This window comes from Daucus carota, chromosome 3, assembly GCF_001625215.2.
Source record: "Daucus carota subsp. sativus chromosome 3, DH1 v3.0, whole genome shotgun sequence".
Lineage (NCBI taxonomy): Eukaryota > Viridiplantae > Streptophyta > Magnoliopsida > Apiales > Apiaceae > Daucus > Daucus carota.
This window is the reverse complement of record NC_030383.2, coordinates 1,140,282-1,162,454: the sequence shown is the minus strand read 5'-3', so window position 1 is coordinate 1,162,454 and position 22,173 is coordinate 1,140,282. Positions and strand designations below refer to the sequence as shown.

General features: G+C 34.7%; 2 protein-coding genes across 3 annotated transcripts in view; both read right to left on the bottom strand.

Annotated features, from left to right (window-relative positions):
* Positions 1-22,173, bottom strand: part of LOC108211999 (cytochrome P450 734A1-like) — a 38,971-nt gene that overhangs the window by 15,039 nt on the left and 1,759 nt on the right. The window contains exons 3-4 of one of the 2 annotated variants that reach the window (XM_064088842.1): positions 21,704-22,064; positions 20,975-21,540 (exon numbers count right to left, since the gene is read on the bottom strand). In XM_064088842.1, the coding sequence (XP_063944912.1) occupies positions 21,124-21,540; positions 21,704-22,064 (778 nt within the window). In that variant the 3' untranslated portion in view covers positions 20,975-21,123. Of the gene's footprint in view, positions 1-20,974; positions 21,541-21,703; positions 22,065-22,173 lie in introns of those variants that run through there. The other variant, XM_064088843.1, reaches the window with a different exon arrangement.
* LOC108214151 (probable disease resistance protein At4g27220) lies at positions 13,136-19,858 on the bottom strand. The gene is made up of 4 exons (XM_017385966.2): positions 18,073-19,858; positions 16,569-17,642; positions 14,837-15,601; positions 13,136-14,369 (listed from the first exon to the last, which is right to left on the bottom strand). The coding sequence occupies exons 1-4, from the start codon at positions 19,750-19,752 to the stop codon at positions 13,254-13,256; spliced, it is 4,635 nt and encodes a 1,544-aa protein (XP_017241455.1). The 5' UTR covers positions 19,753-19,858; the 3' UTR covers positions 13,136-13,253.

The window sequence follows — 22,173 nt, the reverse complement described above, 5'->3', positions numbered from 1 at the left end:
GAGACTTGGAGCAAAACATATAGTTTAGATGGCTAAACAAAGCTGCCACGATTATATCGGATATTTTCTCCACAATTTTTCCCACAACGGGAATGCTAGTTGGATCCATAATGATTTTTTCAACTTCTGTTTTTGTATATATGTTATGAATAGTAAAAAGAAAAGGGAAGAGTTTGAGAATACAATGAGTGGAATTGCAAAGTCGAGATGGTGAATTATTTGCTCCTGCAGAATACTATTTATAGTACGAGAATGAAATGGTTAAATTCTTTTAATAGTTTAGGTAGACGATAAAACTCTGTTTGACAAATTTAGAATTTATTAAAACTTCTTTTTGATTATTATAAATTTATTAAAATTCAGAGAAATCAAGCGCTAGTTTTCAAGTTTAACAAGTTTTATTATTAAAATATATCAAATTTTCTTTTTGATTATATCTCAAATATTTGTATAAATAACAAAAATATAATCTCAGATTTGAAGATCTGATTTACTGCTGTTGGCATTACATGATTAATATTTATTCTCTATACTACACGTGTACATACAGCCTGTCAACAGCATATAGTTTGTTAGAGAATTAGTTAGCTTGCTTGTATATATTGTAGTGAAGCCACTCTGTAAGACTCAGTTAGTTGAATACAAGTTTTACTTTTCTGTTCTCTCTCTCCATGTTAGCTTAACAAACTGTGAGTTCAACATGGTATCAGAGCGACACCGATCTACTCATCTCCGTTCATCTCCGCTGTAACTCCGCTGCTTGTTCCTTCATCTCCGCTGCTTGTTCATCTCCGGTGATTTCTCCGGTGATTTCGTTTCTCACTTTACTTCGTTATTCCTCTCTGTTACTGTACATATTTGTTTGTAAACATCTTTAGATTGTTTTGTTGATTCGTGATTGTTCAATCTTGCTCGTTTTACTCTGGTGATTGTTCGTTACCATAGCGATTAATTCAGAGATTTAGTCTTCCCTTCTTAATTGATTGATTGTTTTGAGTTGTAACATCATGAGTTCTTCAAACAATCATGTTTTCGATCACAATTCTACCACTCTTCAAGATAATCCACTGCATTTGCAATCATCAGACAGTCCAGGAATGAAACTTGTGAGTGATTGTTTTGATGGAACTGGATTTAGTAGTTGGAAAAGATCAATGAGAATTGCCTTATCTGCTCGCAACAAGTTAGGGTTTGTTGATGGAAGGATTCCAGAACCAGATCCTTCTTCTCCTTCGTTTACCAGCTGGTCTCGTTGTAATGACATGGTAATTTCATGGATTCTTGGTGCCTTGGACAAGACCATTGCTCGTAGTGTTAGTCGTGCTGATTCGGCTTATCAAATGTGGAAAGAACTTGATGAGCGCTATAATGTCTCTAATGGAACACAACTGTTTGCTTTGCAAAAGGATCTTTGTGAAATACGTCAAGGAAATAGCACTGTTGCTGATTACTTCACTAGATTGAAAGTCTTGTGGGATGATGTTGATTCTCTTTGCCTCACTCCTGTTTGCACCTGTGAAGCAGCACCTAAGAATGCTGTTTTGCGTCAGAATCAACGAGTTGTCAAATTCCTTATGGGTCTAAATGAATCTTACAATGTGATGAGAGGTTCTATTCTGATGTCCAATCCTCTGCCATCCATCAGTCAAGTGTACAATCTTCTTCTACAGGAAGAAGCTCAACGAGAAATTCATTCTTCTCACAATCTGATAACAGATTCTACATCACTTCATGTCAATTCCAAACCATTTTCTTCTCAGACTTCTCAGGCTTCTCAGGGTCAATTCAAGAAATCTAATCTTACTTGCAAATACTGCAAGAAGACAGGGCACACTATTGACAAATGTTACAGAGTTCATGGCTTCCCATCTGATTTCAAGTTCACAAAGTCTACTAAAAGGTTTGCTGCAAATGCTGATGTCCTCCAACATGATTCTACTCCTGACACAGTTGCAGATTCTACAACTTCATCAAATAATTCTGCTCCAGTTATGACTCCAGAATTGTACTCTCAATTGCTCCAGCTTCTCAAAACTACTAAGCCACCAGATCAAGATACTTCTTATGCAAACTTTGCTGGTAACTCTCTCTGTTCAGACTCTATAGTTGCTTGTATGTCACAATCTGATTCTGCTACTTGGATCATAGATAGTGGGGCTAATGATCATATGTGTTCACAGAAACATTTATTCAGTTCACTTACCATCTTAAACACACCTCTAACCATATCTCTGCCTAATGGTCACATTTTACATATCACTTCCATTGGCACTGTTCCAATATCACATGATATTACTCTTGCCAATGTCTTATATGTTCCACTGTTCCAGTTCAATCTTCTTTCTGTGAGCAAATTAACAAGTCAGCTGAATTGTACCTTACAATTCACTAATGACTTTTGTTATTTGCAGGACTCTTCACAGAAGAGACAACTGGAAATTGGTAAAGCATTTAAAGGCTTGTATCTTCTTTCATATTCCAGCTCTGCACCTTCATCATCTTCATCAGACACTTCTGTCACCTTTCCAAATGTCAATTCTGCTTCCATTGCTAATACTAGTAAGACTTTTGCTAGTAATAATAAAGAATGCATGATGTGGCATACCAGATTAGGTCATTTACCTTTTGACAAACTTAAATCATTACATATTTGTAATGTTGACTCTATGCTTGATGTACCTTGTATTGTTTGTGCTAAGGCAAGACAACAAAGGTTGCCATTTCCTGTCAGTCATATTCACAGTAAAAGTCCTTTTCAATTAATTCATGTTGATGTTTGGGGCCCATACAAGGCTCCCACTTACAACAAATTCAGATATTTTCTTACCATAGTAGATGATTTTTCTAGAGCTACTTGGACCTATTTGCTTGCTAACAAAAGCTCTGCGTTTGACTTCCTTAAATCATTCATTATCTTAGCTGAGAAACAATTCAAATTACCTGTACAATCAGTAAGGTCTGATAATGCTTTAGAAATTGGTCTCAGTCATGCTGCTAAAGATTTCTTTAAATCTAAAGGCATTCAACATCAGACTTCTTGTGCTTTTACTCCACAACAAAATGGAGTTGTGGAGAGAAAACACAAGCATTTACTAGAGACAGCCAGAGCTCTTCTCTTCCAATCACAGCTTCCTGTTAAGTTCTGGGGTGATTGCATCCTTACAGCCACTCACCTTATTAATCTCTTTCCTTCCAGAGTTTTAAATAATCTTTCCCCTTATGAAGTATTACTCAAGGAAAAACCCAGTTTTGATCACTTAAAACCTTTTGGTTGTTTAAGCCTGGTGACTACTCCAAAACCTCATAGGGATAAATTCACCCCCAGAGCAATCACTTGTGTCTTTCTTGGTTATCCACAGGGCAAGAAAGCCTATAAATTTTACAGTCTGGAAACAAAGCAAATTTTAATTTCCAGAGATGCTGTTTTCTATGAAAACCATTTTCCATATGTAGATGTTAACTCCTCTACATTCTTTCCCTTACCTGTCCCTGACTTTCCTATTCCTGATCAATCTACTCCTACTGTTGAGTCACCATCACAGTCATCATCACAGTCTATCCCTTCACAACTTTCTACACAGTCTCCCATACACTCTTCTACTCCTACAGTCTCTCATACACCTATACAGTCCTCCTCTTCATTTCAACAATCTGAAAGTTCTGTCTCAGATTCACCACAGCCACCACCTCTCAGAAAATCAACCAGAACTTCAAAACTGCCAAACTATCTAACAGATTATGTTCATTCTGTACATAATGCTTGTTCAGATTCTTTGTGTTCATGCACCATTACCTCAAATTGTATTCCTCTTAATTCATTGCTTTCTCCTCAATCTGTTTGCTGTGCTATTCCCACACCACTTCCTCTCCAAATACCAGTTGCAGAGCCTAAATCTTTTGCAGAAGCAATGATCTACCCAGAATGGTAGCAGGCTGTGGCTGCTGAGTTTTCTGCATTAGAAGCCAATAATACCTGGAAGTTAGTCCCCTTGCCTCCTGGTAAAAAGGCAATCTCCTGTCGTTGGGTTTTCAAAGTAAAACATAATGCTGATGGTTCCATCGAGCGTTACAAAGCTCGACTAGTTGTTAAAGGGTTCACTCAAAAGGCTGGTATTGATTTTACTGAAACTTTTTCTCCAGTTGTTAAGATGACAACTATTCGAACTCTTGTTGCTACTGCAGTTAAGAAACAATGGCACATGTACCAGCTAGACGTGAACAACGCCTTCTTACATGGCGATTTATTTGAAGATGTTTATATGCAATTACCTCCAGGTCTTGAAGTTAATGATTCCACATTAGTTTGCAAACTCATTAAATCCCTTTACGGACTTCGTCAAGCATCCAGAAATTGGAATTACAAACTTTGTTGTGCTCTCTTGTCACGGGGATATTCTTATTCCAAGAATGACTACTCACTTTTCTACAAGAAAACAGGATCTTCTACTGTTTTTCTAGCTGTCTATGTTGACGATATCTTACTGGTTGGGGATGACTTAACTGAGATTACTGCTGTAAAAGCCTTTCTCAACGACACCTTCAAAATCAAAGACTTGGGAAATCTGAGTTATTTCTTAGGCCTTGAATTTCAGAATGTTTCATCTGGTATGGTTGTGTCTCAAACCAAATTTACTCAAGATTTACTCAAAGAATTTGATTGTCTCGATGCTCCACCTGCAGTCAGTCCCCTCGATCCTACTATTAAACTTATCCATGATCAAGGCGATCCTGTTTCTGACTTCTCTTCATACAGAAAGTTGGTTGGCAAACTGAATTTTCTCACTAACACACGTCCTGATATATCTTTTGCTGTCCAACACCTTAGTCAATTCATGAGTTCTCCTCGAGTTCCACATTGGGAAGCAGCTTTACATGTTCTCAGATACCTTAAGCTTACTCCCAGTCAAGGTTTATTTTACAACTCAAAACCAGTATACAATCTTACTGCCTATTGCGATGCAGACTGGGCTGCTTGCCCACATACTCGAAAATCTGTGAGTGGTTTTGTTGTTATGCTAGGTGACAGCATTATTTCCTGGAAATCAAAGAAGCAGCACACTGTTTCCTTATCTTCAGCAGAAGCTGAATACCGTTCTATCCGCCGCATTACTGTTGAACTTGCTTGGCTATCTCGTCTTCTAAATGAACTTTCTGTTCCAGATGTGACACCTATTCCAGTGAAGTGTGATAGTCAATCTGCAATATACATAGCTAAGAACCCAGTTTTCCACGAGCGAACGAAACACATTGATTTGGACTGCCATTTCGTTCGTGAAAAACTAAGTTCTGGTCTTATTTCACTTTCCTACACTCCTACTACATTACAGCTTGCGGATGTGTTCACCAAAGCCCTGAATGGTGTTAAACATCAGAACATTATGTCCAAGTTGGGTGTGCTCCCCTCCAACTTGCGGGGGGGTGTTGGCATTACATGATTAATATTTATTCTCTATACTACACGTGTACATACAGCCTGTCAACAGCATATAGTTTGTTAGAGAATTAGTTAGCTTGCTTGTATATATTGTAGTGAAGCCACTCTGTAAGACTCAGTTAGTTGAATACAAGTTTTACTTTTCTGTTCTCTCTCTCCATGTTAGCTTAACAAACTGTGAGTTCAACAACTGCTGTTTGATTTTGTGATTTTTTATGTGATATGAGCATTGACCTTGTACACTCATTTTTCCTTTTTTCCAATCAATTGCAAATATAAATTTCTATGTATTTACGATTGTGTATATAACAATTCTGTAGAAATACGAAAGTTTCATTTGAAATCATGTCAACAAACTCTTTTTTTTTATCAAATGAAACTTCCGTATTTCTGCAAAATTGAATTCAGAAATTAGTATCGTTTCAATTTTTATTTGTAAAATTATATTTTTGCAAATTTTCTTCAAAAATTACAAAAATTTTACAAAAATATTTTCCGATTGTAAAAAAACCCAAAAAAGCATAAAGCCAGCCATACATCTGTTTATAAATCAATCTCGGAACATCTTACATATTGACTTAGCAAAGCCAATACAAAAAAGCATAGAACCAGTCATAGAGCACCAAACTACATAGAAATGAAAGAGACTCCAAGAAAGTCATGCAACTATGCAAGCATGTAGACAAACCTAGGAAAACAAAAGCTTGCTACTTAGTACTTAGTATTTAGACATCAAGGATATAAAAACAGCAAAAGGGAACATCTACTGAAAACCCTCAGATGCTAGCCGCCCCTTGAGGAGTCTGAGACGATCCCAGGCCCGGGGTGCAAAAATATCAAAAACTATTTGAAGAAGTAACTCACGCGTACAAAGGATTATTTCTTTATAATATTAAAAGATAAGTTATTCAAACAATTATGCATTGGAGAAACGTCATGCTCTTTAGTAAAATAGAATGAATTTGACATATTTCAGCTTAGTACAGCTAATTTCAATTATATTAGGGAAACTTAGTATTTATATTAGGTCAATGGATTATTTTAAACCTAATTTGAATAGTAGAGGCAGTTTAACTGTATTTTAAAAGTCAGTTTTTTGACTTATAAATCACAAGCGACTTAGGTTGTGTTTGACTCCACTTATAAACCCAGTTTTTGAATTTATTTGTTCCTATTATTTGTATGACGAATTTATAAGTTCATTTCCAACTTATAAGTCATAATCTGAGAAGTTGGAAATCTCAACTTTTTTTGATAATTTTATTTTATTTTTTTTACTTGATTTTACAAATATGTACAAGATCATTTTAAAAGATAATTTATTATTATATTAATAATTTTTATACCCACTTAATTATAAACACCAAAAAATATATCCCAACTCATAAGATAAAAGTTACTTTTTACTTATAATTAACTTCTCATTTATAAGTAATAAACATTATTTTTAAATCACGTCAAACGGCCTTTACTCGTACCAAATATGTATTTATGCATCTTTGGTTCTAAATTTGAAACCAAATATGCATTTATGCATCCATGACACATCATCAATTAACTATAATTGGTATATATAATGGTGAACTTTAAATAAAATTTAAGAGAGAGGGACTAAAGTTACTTAAATTTGGAATTATTTGGATGCAAAATGCATCTAGCATTGGAGTTGAAGTTCTATTTCAACAATGAAAAACACTTTTTAATTCTAAATTTGAAACCAAATATGCATTTATGCATCCATGACACATCATCAATTAACTATAATTGGTATATATAATGGTGAACTTTAAATAAAATTTAAGAGAGAGGGACTAAAGTTACTTAAATTTGGAATTATTTGGATGCAAAATGCATCTAGCATTGGAGTTGAAGTTCTATTTCAACAATGAAAAACACTTTTTAATACTAATTTATAACAATATCTATAACTATTTTACATCTTGCATTGGATTTGCTCTAACGTCTTTTGCTATGAAAAAAAAACAACCTCCATTCAACAGTCATCTCTGATACCTTCATATATAGTCGTCAATGTGACTAATGGTAGTAGGAAAGGTGTAATTATCACAGAAAGAGTGTCACCAACAAGCACATATAGTCGGTGTCACTTGTTTGTATTTGATTGGCCTATAGAAAGATTGACTTTTGGACAAGTTACTTTCAGATATTTAATTTAATATTTTAATACGAGTCCTATCACCACATGTGATAAAACATTTTCTCAGTGCTAAATTATCAAATATTATTGTAAACACAAAAAGAAATTTCACTTGTTACGAAATCAGTTCAATACTAACATAGTAACATACTGTAAGTATTTCACATGAGAAGGTCAATCTTTAACCTGAGATAAAAGGAAAGAAAGAAATCAATTTGACGGAGAGGGCAGACAAAATCATCGATAAAAGTTTGGAAAGAAAATAAAGAAAGAAATTCTAGTACTTATTTGGAAATTACAGTTTGTTCCAAATTATATATTTAGCCAGATGCATGATATGTTAGGTAAGAAATGAGGAATTTAATCTTAATTTAAAATCTCAAATGACAATCCAAATGCTAGTATACTATTTTCACGAATATTATATTGTTTGAATAAGTTAGAAAATTTAAAATGACAACCGATATTATGTCCATTTGAAATATATATATTTGGAAATGAGTTTTTCGTATTACTAAAAAAATGTCCCCATTTGTGGAAAGCTGAGGAAAGTAGAATAATCATTTTACTTTTTATTATTTTACACTAGTACAAAAATGCCTAAGTCAAATAAGACCTTTAGCGTCGGCAGTCCAGCGCAGTATATGAACCCGACGCTATAGAGTAGTCTCTATTGCGTCGGTTTTTCTAACCGACGCTAAAGTGCACAAGAGAACTCATTTTAATATATTGAAAAAATCATTTTAACATGATAAAAAGGCAAGAGAAGTAGAGAACTCATTTAACATATTGAAAAAATCAAAACAATAAAAAGAAAATCAATAACATTAAGAAAAACTGAAATCAATTTGACAAAGAAGAAACTAAAAGCTTACGTATATGATTCACAAAGAATAACAACCGCATCCCTCACTCAGGGCGACTGGCAATGATGCATGTTAATTTTTTTTATTTTTTACTTTTTTTGATAATAGAATCTTATATGCCTTACAAATGAGTATCCGTTCTAATACTGTTCGGATGAGGCAGAGTCGAACTCGGGTCTCCGGGACAACAGAGGATAAACCCACCACTTGAGCTATCCAATCGTGCTCGATGCATGTTATTTGTGTCGCTCAAACATGTCGAATTTACGTGATATATGAAGATTTAAAGTCATGCACAAGAGGATTAAATTTTCTTAAAGAAAACTCCTTCTGCCTCTGACTTTCTTATCATTTTTTATTCATTAAATTTTTCGGTGATATTATTGTATTTCAAATTTAATATACTAATTAATATTAGTCATACTTCAATGGTAAGGATATCACATAAAAAGTTTACTAAAAAAATTGATAGTACAAAGTATAATGAAGAATATTCTTTAAAATACTTTCTGGATTTTTAAAATTCAATTTATTCAAATAGTTTATGATTGCAACTTTTAAGTAGTAAATCATTATAGATGTCCAAAGTGCAAAAAAAAATGAGGTTTCAATAATTAACTAATTTATTTATTTAAATTGCAAATAAGATACAATGATACACGTGAAATTTAAAATACTAAGATACCGATCATAGGTCAGAAATAAATAAAAAAATCAAAAATAGAGGTGACAATGTTGATATTTTATTTTTTATAAGAACGGTCAACAACAACTACCCGGTATGCATGGGTGAAAGGTCAAAGTCTTTGGTAAACGAAATAAATATTCCACCTCAAGTCACGTGACAAAAATTAAAACGGCACTTACTTTGAAACGGAAGAAGTATAAAATAAATTCTATTGATGGCGATCCAACTAAACCGAGATGCAAATAAATACTCCCTCCGTCCCCTTTTACATGTCTATTTTGCTTTTCGAGAAGCCAAATTCACCAATTTTTGACTAAACATTACAAATTATCTACTCGTTATTTTTATAATCTGAAAGTTGCATATTAAAATAGATTAAATATACTTTCTAGTAATATAATTTTTATTAATTTTTCCAATTATCTAATACGTGTAAAGTTCAGTCAAAATATAGTTAATTTGACTGGTCAAAAATCAAAATGGACATGTAAAAAAGGACGGAGGGAGTACTTAATTAATTATCCAGCAAAATTGTAAGAGTTGACATGACATACATAAAATATAAATGAAAATATAACATAGCTCCCCTTCTTAAAATAGACTTGTGATCAAGTGAGATCACAGGCAATAGTTGCCCTCTATGCCACATAACTAGATTAGAACTACAGGAAACTGTTTCAGAAACTGCCTAGCTGATTGTCATTTAGCTCCAGAGTCTGGAAATCCATCTCCCTGAACTAAGTACTGAATTCTAACCTGGGCTCTGGTACTTTAGGAGTGTTGACATTAAAACAGAACACACACTTCTCACACACACACACACCATAAAAACAAGCCACTATGCAATCTTAAAAAAGAATACAGAACAGGCCATTTCTCACCGGTCAATATATCCAACAAGTCCATCTCCAAGCAACAACTCGGCCTAAGGAATTCATCAAAACCTCTCTAATAAGATCTGGATCAGGTACAGCGATCCTGGGCTTCGGCCCAAACCAATACAAGAAGTTGTTTCCATATTCTATCATCATTCATCAGTGAAACTAGATGGTTTAAAAAATTTGAAAGAACATCCTTGGGCTAATCAGCATTGCACGAAGAAATTGAGAGCTTGGTAAGTTGTACTGTGGCTCAACGTGCAGATCTTTATGAAATCCAGCTAAGCTCTTACAATAATATTGTGCATCTCAAAACAATATAGCTCGGGAACTACTAAATAGTTGCATCATGAGCTCATTAATATAGATATATCATGTTTTATCTCTGGTAGGAGTTGGCACCAGTTGTGTTTGAATGACGCGGTTTCAGTTTTTATGCGACTGCACAATTAGTCATTGGTTTAGGTAGTTCATAAAGAACCGACGTATTCCAACTGTTTGTAGCATCTATTTTTGTCTGCCTTGCCCATATATTAGTAGCTATGGTTTTGTATCACTGAATTCGTTTGTGTTGCAAGGATTTCGTTTATTTGATTGCATCAAGCCATGTTAAGGCATACAGTAAATACTGACTAGTATTTAATGTAATAAATTCAGCAATACCACAGCTTCAGCTTTGCATCAATGGTTAATGGAGTAACAACAATGGAAACATGGAATCACCCTAACTCGAACCCCAACTTCCTCGAGAGTCGAGAAAGAGGAGTAATATCAACCAGGACCTTTTTGATCTTGTTAAGTGGATGTTTATGTCCCAAGTATACTGTATATTGGTTGAAGTTTAGATAGTTTTTGTCTGACTAGCTAGTCAATGGTTGGAGTACAATATGATCTTGAATTGCTATTTGCTCCTTTGCGCTTTTATGTTTGGGAGCGTGTTCTTTGCTGTTTGGTATTGTCAATTGTGCCTTGGTTTAGTTTGGGCTCCTAAATAATTGCGAGTAACCTTTCTTTGCTACCTGAGAATTAAATATTTATGTGTTTGACATTCTTTATTTATAGGAATAAATTATGGGTTTTTTTAATAAATACCCAAGTCAAAAAGAAATTTTGCAAAAATACTATCATTTTTTAAAATAAAAAAAACTCTATCATTCAATTTTTTTTTGCAAAAATACGATTTTGCATATGTAACCAAATCTGCAACTGCGAGCAACCATACTTTCAACTACATATGTAACTTTTTTTTTAAAAAATGCTAAAATTATATTAGGTTGCATAATAAGTTGCAACTAGTTGCAAAGACAGAAAAATAAATGCCCCTGCGGGGCCAAAAGAATCAACAAGTTTTGCAACCACAAGTAACCAGCGCTAACCAAAACTTCTACAGAGATGAAGCATAACAAAAAACAAAAATATATTCACATAAAATCAACATCAGCAGCCATGTTTAGGAGTTTCTACTTCGACGTTTCTCCCTTCTTTTAAAGTCATCTTGTGTGTATCCGCTATAATCACCGATCCAACAATCATCAAGAACACCACTAAGATTGTACTCCCTATGAGTACCTAGGGCTTCGTGATCGGAGAATGTACGGCTGACATAATCAATGGATCGAAGAAAAAGATAGAGAGAGCGAGGAGAGATGGAGGCAGAAGAGAGAGGGAATTAAAGAGAGAGACAGATCAAAATGAGCCACAGAGGAGGAAGGGTGAGGCAAGAACAAAGAACGGGTTCGCTTGTTTCTCTCTCTCACTTACTCCAGGAAGCAGTTCATAGTCATAGTCGTATATATGCAAATACTTTGTAGCTTTTTTAAAAAAAAAAAGTAAATATGCAATTTTTGGGAGAAAATTGTATTATTGCAATAAAAATGTTAAAAAGAGGTATATTGGCCCATAAATTATTTAGGAAATATTAGGTATTTTTTTTGAAACTGGAAAATATTAGGTATTTGAAAAAGTGTTTCCAAATTCTGTTTGATTGGTTCTTCTCCACTTGATAAAAATTTTGAGAATAAAATTTGGGATACATAACATTATTCAATTCTCTCAAAAAAAACATTATTCAATTGTTTATTTAAGAAATATTTGAGAAATAAAAATTTAATAATACATTCTAAATTAAAGCCTCTAATTAACGGAAGGAATCATTAAATGAAAAAACAAATAATTTATAGGCATAATCAAATCAAGAAACTGCTTAATATCTACTCCCTCCGTCCCAAATTAACTGTCCAGTTTGACTTTTCGATGGTCAATTTGACTCAACTTTGACTGAAAAATATGTATATTAAATAATTGAATAAAATTATGAAATATATATCATTGAAAAGATTATCAAATCTATTTTTGAATATATTTTTCAGTTTTGTAAAATTGTAAAAGGATAATTTTTAATTTCCAATCAAAGTTGGGTCAAATTGACCATCAAAAAGTCAAACTGGACAATTAATTTGGGACGGAGGGAGTATTTAGTATCGCCATGATAAAAGTTGACAAATTTTGAACTTGATAAAATTTATTTTTTTGGCAGAAAAATAATCAAAATTGAAGGTTGACGATTGCAGTCTAGGTTATAGGTTCTAATTAACAGATCAATAAAATAAATAATAAAATGTAATATATATTGTGTGTATACATAATTTGGATGAAGTGCTTTGAAATTAATATATACATTAAAAATTAGAACAAAGTTCCATGTAATCCACATATTTACTGTAGTACCGTAGACCACGTATGTTCTGCAACTATAAAATGACATAAAAACATTGCAAACTGTGTTATTTTGCAAATCATGTTCTATAAATATCATTATTTTGTTAAAATTTTTGACAATCTTAAACATTCCACAAGTTAAATAGTGAAAAACACATTATTCTGCAACACATGTTAGGTTTGCAGAACATATTTACATATTACTGAACATATGTGTTATACTTGTCGAACATAAATGATTTTCAATATTTTTCATGAAATAGTGATATTTATAGAATGTATTTCACAAAATAACAAGTTTCATATATTTTGCAATGTTTTTATGTCATTTTATAGTTGCAGAATATACGTGGCCTACAGTACTACATAAATATACTACATGGAACTTAACTCTTAAAAATTATGCAGGCCATAGATATTGGACCTGAAATTGTATTACTGGAACTGGGCCTCCAATCAGCCCGCATCCTCAGTTGTCGCTTTTCACAACTTACAATTCAGTGTCAGACGCTCAGACCTCCTTCAAACACAAAACCAAAACCAAAAACAAAAACAAAATGAAAAACAATGAAGTCTGAGACTTTCTTAAGAAGAAAAAGTCGTCTTCTTCTGCACCAACTCCCTCTTCCCGTTGTTGAACAACTATGGCTTCCGCTTGTTCAACTCTCATTGTTTCTGTTTCCACATCCTGATTGCTGTTACTTGATTCCCCCACGCTTTCGAGCTTGTTTATTTTTCTAAGTGTGTAGTCCTTGAGGTTTTCAACTATTATCAGTCGTCGACGCTCCTCGGAAGAAAAATGTACCCTTTCTGCGATTATTTGCATGAAGGGTTTATTCTCCATCCGGGGACAATAGAACAGACCGAAACCTGTTAATTTGGGCATCTTGAAACTATAGCTTTTAGTGGGACTGAAATTTTGGAGGTTGGGCAAATTTCTAAGTTTAATGGAATAGAGCTGAGGGAATGTGATAATGTGGTCATTCCTGTGAGAAGTCTGATAGCCTCTTGCAACCTCCACAATGCCTTCCAACAATCTGCAATCAGTCACGTCTAACCATCTGAGCTGTTGGAGATTTCCAACGACAGGGCACCTGAAAAGAATCGAGGGCTCCACTTCCACCTGCTCTAAACTGGCCATAAGATTCTTAGACTTTGTGTGTGTAAAACTTCTGAGTTTTGGCAAACCCTCAAGATAGACTTTTACCAGCTGAACTAGTGCAGCAGTCTCCGTATCCATGCCAGAAGCTTCTTCACCATTAACAACCTCCACGATATGTTCCAATGAATCACAATGTGCTATTCGTAATTCTCTGAGCTGTTGAAGTCTTTCAAAGTCTGGGAATGAGAAAACAGTGAAGCAACTAAGTTGACCAAGTGTGAGTTTCTTCAATCTCTGGAAACGTAGAGATTTCAGCTCATCTGACCAACAGCGATGCAGTGACAAGCTTTCCAGATTATCTAATTGAAGTAGCCATTGCTTAGGAATTTTTATCTCCTTACCACAACTTATTGCTAAGTTCTCCAGCTGAAAAGTAGAATCATCTCTACCTGACTCTATCATTTCCAGTAAGCTAGGATTTTCTCCACAATGGAGGTGAAGCGTCTTCAAGTTTGGGAATTCAACCTACGAAAAACAATCCCATTCATTATGTCAACCTGACTCTGTGAATGCGCCTTCCTCACTTTTGACATCTTTACATAAGAAATATAGGCAGAGTACTAAAGTTGCAAATAACTAATACATAATGAAATACTACTATTTTGAATTTTGATCAATTTTTTTTTTGTGCAACGTTTCTTAATTAACCGGACAACTGAAGCACACACCCTGAGCGCAACTATAACATTTTAACCATTATCTCACTTGGAAAAAGGAACTATAACAACGGACATGATGATTCTAGAAGCTCTAATTGATGGAGGATTTAAGTGTATATACATGGGAATCAGGTCATGAATATCAGTGTTTTAGCAGCCATACATAAGAAAATTGAGCTTTTGAATTGATAATAGACCTATACTCTCTCACACACACAAACTGCATGTTATGAATGTCAAATTGTATTCATTTGGCAGTAAATATAAATGTACCTTGTAGTGGTTAGCTTCCCCACTCCGGCATCCCCAAAAACTGGTCAAACGTAGCAAGTCTCTTAGTGTAAGAGAACGTAACTTATGGAACACAATGCCACTGGAATATTTTTGTTTACCTGCCCCAATTATCTCACACATCTTAATGCAATTAGCTACGGACATTTCCTCAAGGTTCATACAATGCGTGTCATTAAAAGGTATGAACACGTTCTCCAATCTATCACATTCATATATATCTAACCGCTTAAGATTGGGGTACAAACTCACTGCTCCAGATTGGTCTTCAAAATTCAACCCCGTCTTTTCCAAACAAGGCAACACCTGTAAAGTCATTTGAACCAGTGGACAAACCCTTGTGTTCTGTGGCGGAACTTGAACCGAAATATCATAGGGATCATTCAAATTTTCTTCTGTTATTGTCGGGGTCTTCCTGCATACATATCTCGACACACGTACAATTTTCTTTAAAAGGATTTGTAATTTTTTTTTTGGATTATGAGAAAGCATGGCCTTGACATGTCCTTGGGAAGCTCTGCCAGTGAATGAATCTGTGTTGCTTCCAAGAGTGTCAACTTCTGAAGTGAGTGCACCACGCAACATGGAAGGTGGGATCACATTTTTAAGCTTATTACAGCCTCTTACAGTCAGGATCTTCAGTTGGGAAAAGGAGGACGTATTCTCATAAATTTTATTATCTCCCCATATGTCAGTTATATCTGACAACCCACGAATAACCAACTCTTCCAATGATGGGAATTCAACCTGCTCAAATAGTCGGCCAAAGCATACCATCAGAGAGAAAGGGGTATTTGATTTGCTTCTTATTTCGAAAATTTATTTCTGAAAATAAATTAAATTCATTTTATTTTATCAAATTTAGTTAATCACTTATAAGTCTTAGCTTGCTTCTAACCTCTACTCCACTTTTTTATTTTAAGCAAAAATCACTTATTTTAAACTCACTCAGACGACCCCTATATAAATAGGACAATAACTAATTAATGGACAATTTAAAGATTACAAGTTCCCAACTTTAATCCCCAAAATAATTATACTGTATTAATGGAGTAAACAAAATGAGTCATTAAAATGTGGCTTAAATATTTGAAAAATAATTTATTAATTTCGCCTGAAAATAATTGGGTTAATTATCTAATTGGTCACTGAAGTGGGCTTAATGTATCAAATTGGTCACTAAACTCAAAACGGTATCAAGATGGTAACTGAAGTGGCTATAAATATCAAACAGGTACCTTAAAATATAAGTTCAAGCAGTAAAAATATTATTTATAAAGTTTTACGCATTATTTTTGAATTTTACCAAAACCAAGTAAAAGGTTATGACTTATAATATTTATGATAATATATTTAGATTTTATCAAATTATTTATTATTTATTTTTAATTAAAACAACGAAAATAGCTATATAATAAAATATAAATAATAAATATACTTTATAAAATATAAATATATTATTTTAAATACTAGAAGTCATAACCTTTTGGTTGGTTGTAGTAACATTTAAAAATAATGTGTAAATTTTATAAATAATATTTTTACTATTTGAATTCATATTTCAAGGTACTTGTTTGATATTTATGGTGACTTTAGTGACCATCTTGATATCGTTTTGAGTCAGTGACCAACTTGATTTATTAATGCTTCAGTGACCAACTTGATAATTAACCCGAAAATAATTATATTGTGTTTAAGAGTTAGGTAAGCGTACCATTTGATTAAAGAGAGGTTGATTTTGACGGGCGTCCTTGTAAAAATGCAAGAGTCTTGGCAAATCAGTTAAGATCATTATTTTTAATTTGGACATGTGAATGATATTTCCATCACTTGCGCCTTCCCCGAGCACGACTTGTTCAATTTCAGGACAACTTACTATCTCGAGCTCTTTCAGTTGGTGGAGACATCTTCCAAAAGAATCGCAGAAGAGGTATTTCAGGCTGTAACAACTTTTGATTTTCAATTTGATAAGGTTAGAAAAAGGTATTGACTGGTGAAGACTTTCCTGGATCTTATCGCCTGGTGAAATCCTAGCTAAATACTCAATGGCATGGCAAGCTTTAATCTTCATGTACCTCAAGTTGATAAATTCTTGGGTGTTTCTATTACAGATGCTATTCCCTGTGATATAAGCACGAGACAATATCACCTCTTCAGCCTTGTCAATAAGAGTCCGGTAGCCTTCTATGGCAGCATAGCTGGACAACTTAATTGACTTGGTCACTGGTGACACTTTCGTGGACCATTTACGCGGTAACTCATCACCAACAAACAAATGGAATTCACGCAAGTTGAGAAATGTAGTTGCAAGTTTACTTGACTTGGATTCTTGGGAACGAATATGTAAATTTGTCAAACATGGCAATTCACTAACCTCGTCTAATATCGGCAATGATCCATCTTTTGCACCTTCTTTATTGATGTAGAATTTAGATGGCAAACTCAATTCTTCTAGACTGGACAGTCTTGATATGGTATTTTGCTCCACATTGATTCCACGTGCCCACAACCAAGATCTCGTATTGATATAGATCTCTAATTTGCGAAGATGGTTTAGTTCGGGTAAATTTAGCTGTTTTGGAATATCACAATCCCAACAACAAAGGTCTTCTAGTTTTTCCGGAAGAAATTTAGCTTCCCTCTCCCCAAAGCAGAAAAGGTTACAGTTGACGAACCAAAGGGTTTTAAGGTTGTCCAAGGATTCCAGAGAGCACTTCTCCGGCCAACTAAACTCCACAAGCACCAAGAACCTGAGGTTTGCAAATACTTGAATTTGACTGATCCATCCCTGAAGTTATTAAACGAACTTGTTATTTTATTTTATTATTGAAATGTATCATCACTTGAACAAAACATGATGAGAATGTATATTTTAGAATGTCCAAGATAACAACATAATGATTTTATTAAAATAAATTCATTCATTCCACCTTTCATTCTAAAATAAATTCTTATTATAATATGTAATTTGTTTTAAAAAAATTGAAAATTTAAAGTAGGATGAAGTGACAATAGAAAGTTTTACACCTAAACAACCATAATGTAAATAAATATATTATGAAGGATTAATAACGCTAATATTAATAGACCATAACATTGATTAATGAACTGTAAATACATTAATTTTGATGTCTATTGTCAAATCATTTATTTTTATTCTATCATCAGATATATAGTTCTCATAAATTGAGTGAATATGTAAAACAGTATATGAATACCTGCAATGTTGTTGGGTCTCTATATGTAGATGAACGTAGCGACAATGTATGCAGGTCTGGGCACGCAACATTACTAGGAAAACCTGAATGAGTCTCCTCTACATCTATATGCAGAACTTTCAGAGCGGAGTACTCAGCTGGGTTATTGGGCAACGACCCACTTGTTGTTGCGAATAAGAATCCATGGTCTTTGATAGCAATGGATCTTGCCATGTCCCTTATGATATCGTGTAGCTTGATATGTTCACTATTCAACCCTTGAAGCAACAAAGAGGCTGACTTGAGTATATATATCATTGAATGTACTCTTGTTCTTATTTCATCACCCTTCATAAGCTGGGAGCCTACAAGCTGCTCGGAGCCTCTTGTTAACTGAACCAGCTCCCTAATAGGAATATCAGCATCTTCAGGGTACATAGAAGACAACAAGAGACATGCCTTTGCATCCTTCTCCAAGTGATCAAAACTCAACTTTAAACACGCATACACGTCCACGTCTTCACGTATTCCAGAAACTCCTTCAATTTTGGAATTTTTAAGTTGATTGCGTGCATCCTTCCATGAATCAAGAGGCTTATATTTGAGGGCGTTACCAAGAGCAAGAATGACGAGTGGTAGACCCCCGCATCTCTTACAGATGTCCTTGGCAACGGATATATTCTGCAGAGAGTCGATTGTATCAGCACCAACTGTTTTGCTGAACATATCCCATGTTTCGGCAAATGTAAGAGGTTTTAGTTTGACTGGTTGCTCGCATTTGTTGAGCTTGCATACCTCCTCACTCCGTGAAGTGAAAAGAATCTTACCGCCTATGGAACTCATACCGTCTGCAGACAAAATTCCAATAGTCTCTAAGGGAATCACACGCCATACGTCATCCAATATGACAAGTACCTTACCTCCCTGCCTTAAACTAGATCTCAGCTGATTCGCCCGCAGTCCTGAATCAGTTGTAGATTTAAAATCGCAACCTAGGTTCCCTGCAAGCTGTTGTTGTATGCCTATCACATCCAACTTGCCGTTCCCCACATTGGCTCGTACGAACTTGTGAAAGGTTCCCTTCTTACCAGCTTCTGTAGTGATTCGCTCCATTAATCGAGTCTTCCCGGCTCCTGCAATCCCGTTAATCCCAAGAATTGAAGAACTATCATCGGTGACCAGCCCTTCCAGCTTTTGATAAGCCTCTTCTCTAGATTTGAATTCATGAAATTCAGTTTCTGGCGCATTCATATCCAGTGGGAGATATGCAATTGGGTTGGCCAGGTGGCGATCTCCAGAAGTAGTGAGGCTAGTTGTTATCTTGGCCATCTTTTCCGCCTCCTTGCCTAATCTGTAACGGGACAAGGGATGAGGAATTGGGAGAAACCCGAAGCACCTCCCAGAAGGACGGTTATCGTATTTTTCCAAACAGCTTTTGACACTCTCCTGGTTTTCTCTGGCTTCTTTTTTCCAGTCCACCACATGCTTCTCCAGTATTCTGCCGTTGTTACTTTCTTCTTCTGCTTTTCTGGACATCCGATTCTCCACAATCTCAAGTTTTTCATTTTCAGATTTGAGATCTTCAACAAGAGACTTGGAGCAAAAGACATAGTTTAAATGGCTAAACAACGCTGCTACGATCATACTGGATATTTTCTCCAAAATTGGTCCCACAACTGGAATGCTCATCGGATCAGTCATGATTTTTTCAGCTTTTTTTGTTTTTGTTGGAATAGTAAAATGAGAAGCAAGATAGCTGATCAAATTGCGAAAACTGCAATACAAGAGGGAAGGAAAGGGATTGCAAGTTGAGATGGTGTATATGCTCCAGCCATACCCAATATTTATAGTAGGAGAATGGAATAATTAAACTTAATTTAATTTTATCAAAATTCTCATTATATTAATTTAATTTAACCACAATATTATATGACGGCGGCTACAATTTAACTTAAGCATGTTAGTTGTTACGCTCGGACATTTTCAACTCCTGCTCTCGAGAGGATCCAGATACCCAAATTTAATATTAAAATATAAAATGATTGTCACAGCAGATTAATTAATAAAAAGTAAGTCTTCACTTAATTTCATAGAATAAGATGAATATGACAAATTTTAGTTTGGTACAACAAACATTTAATTATTTTAAATTGTATTTTATATCATAAAATCATGATAATCATGAATTATATTGAACCTAATTGGAAGGGTGGTATTCAATAAAAACAGACACACAAGACAATTTTAGTTTGGTGCAACAAATACTTAGTATATTAAAAACTCTTGGTATTTTGAATATTTGACTGGGGTACATAAAATATTAATATATATGTATTTATAAATTGTATACATGATATATTAGTTCTAGATATTGTATTACGACATGTTAGTATTGTCGATTGCTCTCTGAACTAGAGTAGGCATTCTATTATTGGAGAGGCTTTTGGATTTATTAGTACTTAAGTCCCTCTGTTTGGATTTAATTTAACAGTTATTAATTTCTAGAGATGTTATTCTACATTCGCACAACAAGCGGCTACAGAGAAAAATATGTTGTAGTGACCGTTGAATGTTAGATAGTACTTGAGTAGCGTATAAGAATCAACCCTCACGTTAAAAAAACCAACATATAACTTCGTCCAGGCAAAACCCTCTTGAGACGAAAGCATAAAGATTTGTTTATCAGCAACAAATTTAACACGATCCAGGGGTTTCCCAGAGTTCACTGGGGAACAGATAAATTCTTTAAAATCTTTCTTTAAAGTAAATTTTAGTGATGACCACCCTGCTAGACCTCAATACCAACAATACTTGATCCGAAAAAGTTCTTAAGATCAACATTAACATGGTCAAAATATAAATGAAGATCCACTTTTAGGTTCGTTTATACTATGCGTTTGGCAGCAGACTGTTTAAACTCGCATTTTAAAATTCTTGAAATATGATTATTAGAAGATTTGTTCTGTCACTCATATTGTGTTATACGTACATAATAAGCTGACCTGCCGTAATATTCTACAAGACAAAAGTACTAGTCGAAAACAGTAGTATGGTCTGTTTTACAGGCTTCACTCAGGGAATTCTGGTAAAAAGAATCTGTGCTCCAAATTGAGGTTGCATGGTCATCAACTGCCTTGGAGCATGGACATACGATGGTGATATCTCAAGATAATAACGTTGAATAACCATGGCTAGTACAATCTTTGCTTCGACCATGGCTAGATTTTGACCAACACAAATTCTTGAGCCCAGGGAGAACGGAAAAAATGCAGCTAAATGCTTCCGGCTCTCCCCAAATCTCATAGGATTAAACTCTTTTGCATCTGCTCCCCATATCTCAGTGTCGTGATGAATAGCAGTCATAGGCAGATAGAGTTGCGTTTCAGCTGGAATTTCGAGGCTGCCTAGCTTTACAGTTCTATTCGTCTCCCTCATTAGCATCACAGCTGGTGGGTAGAGTCGAAGTGTTTCATTTAAAATCATGTTTATCTGCCAACACTCACACAATTCAGGCTTTTTATCCACTCGGGTATTACTAATTATCATTCTCCAAATTTGTGGTATGTAAGGAAATTTATTGAAATTTATTAATTCTAGTTAAATTTAGAAGTTAAAATTTTAAAAAAGCAGTATTAACTGAAAGAGGACTTACAATCTTTAAGTCGGCTGAATTATCAGCACTTGGAGATGAACTCTGTCCGCAGACACGAGATACTTCTTCCCTAGCCTTTTCCTGCCATTCTTGGTGCAGAGCTAGAAGGAGAAGTGCCCAAGTCAAATGATTAGCAGTCGTTTCCTTACCCGCAAAGTAGAATGTCTTGCATTCATCTGTGATTTCTTCAGAGCTCAGTTTCTCTTCCTTATTTTCTTGATTCTTATACGGAGACATCAACAAAGTAAGTAGACATTTCGGACTGTCACTTGATTTCTTGTTTTCAAGTATTGTCCTTATCGACTGTTGCGTTTCCTTTTCCAACCTCCACCTCATTCTGTTCTTCTTGGTGGGCAAAAACCTGTTCAAGAGTAACACAGATCAAAATGCCTTTCTTCACAGAATAGCATCTAACAACATTTAAAGTAGAAGAAACAGATGAAAAAACAAAAGCCACTCTTGAGCAAAAA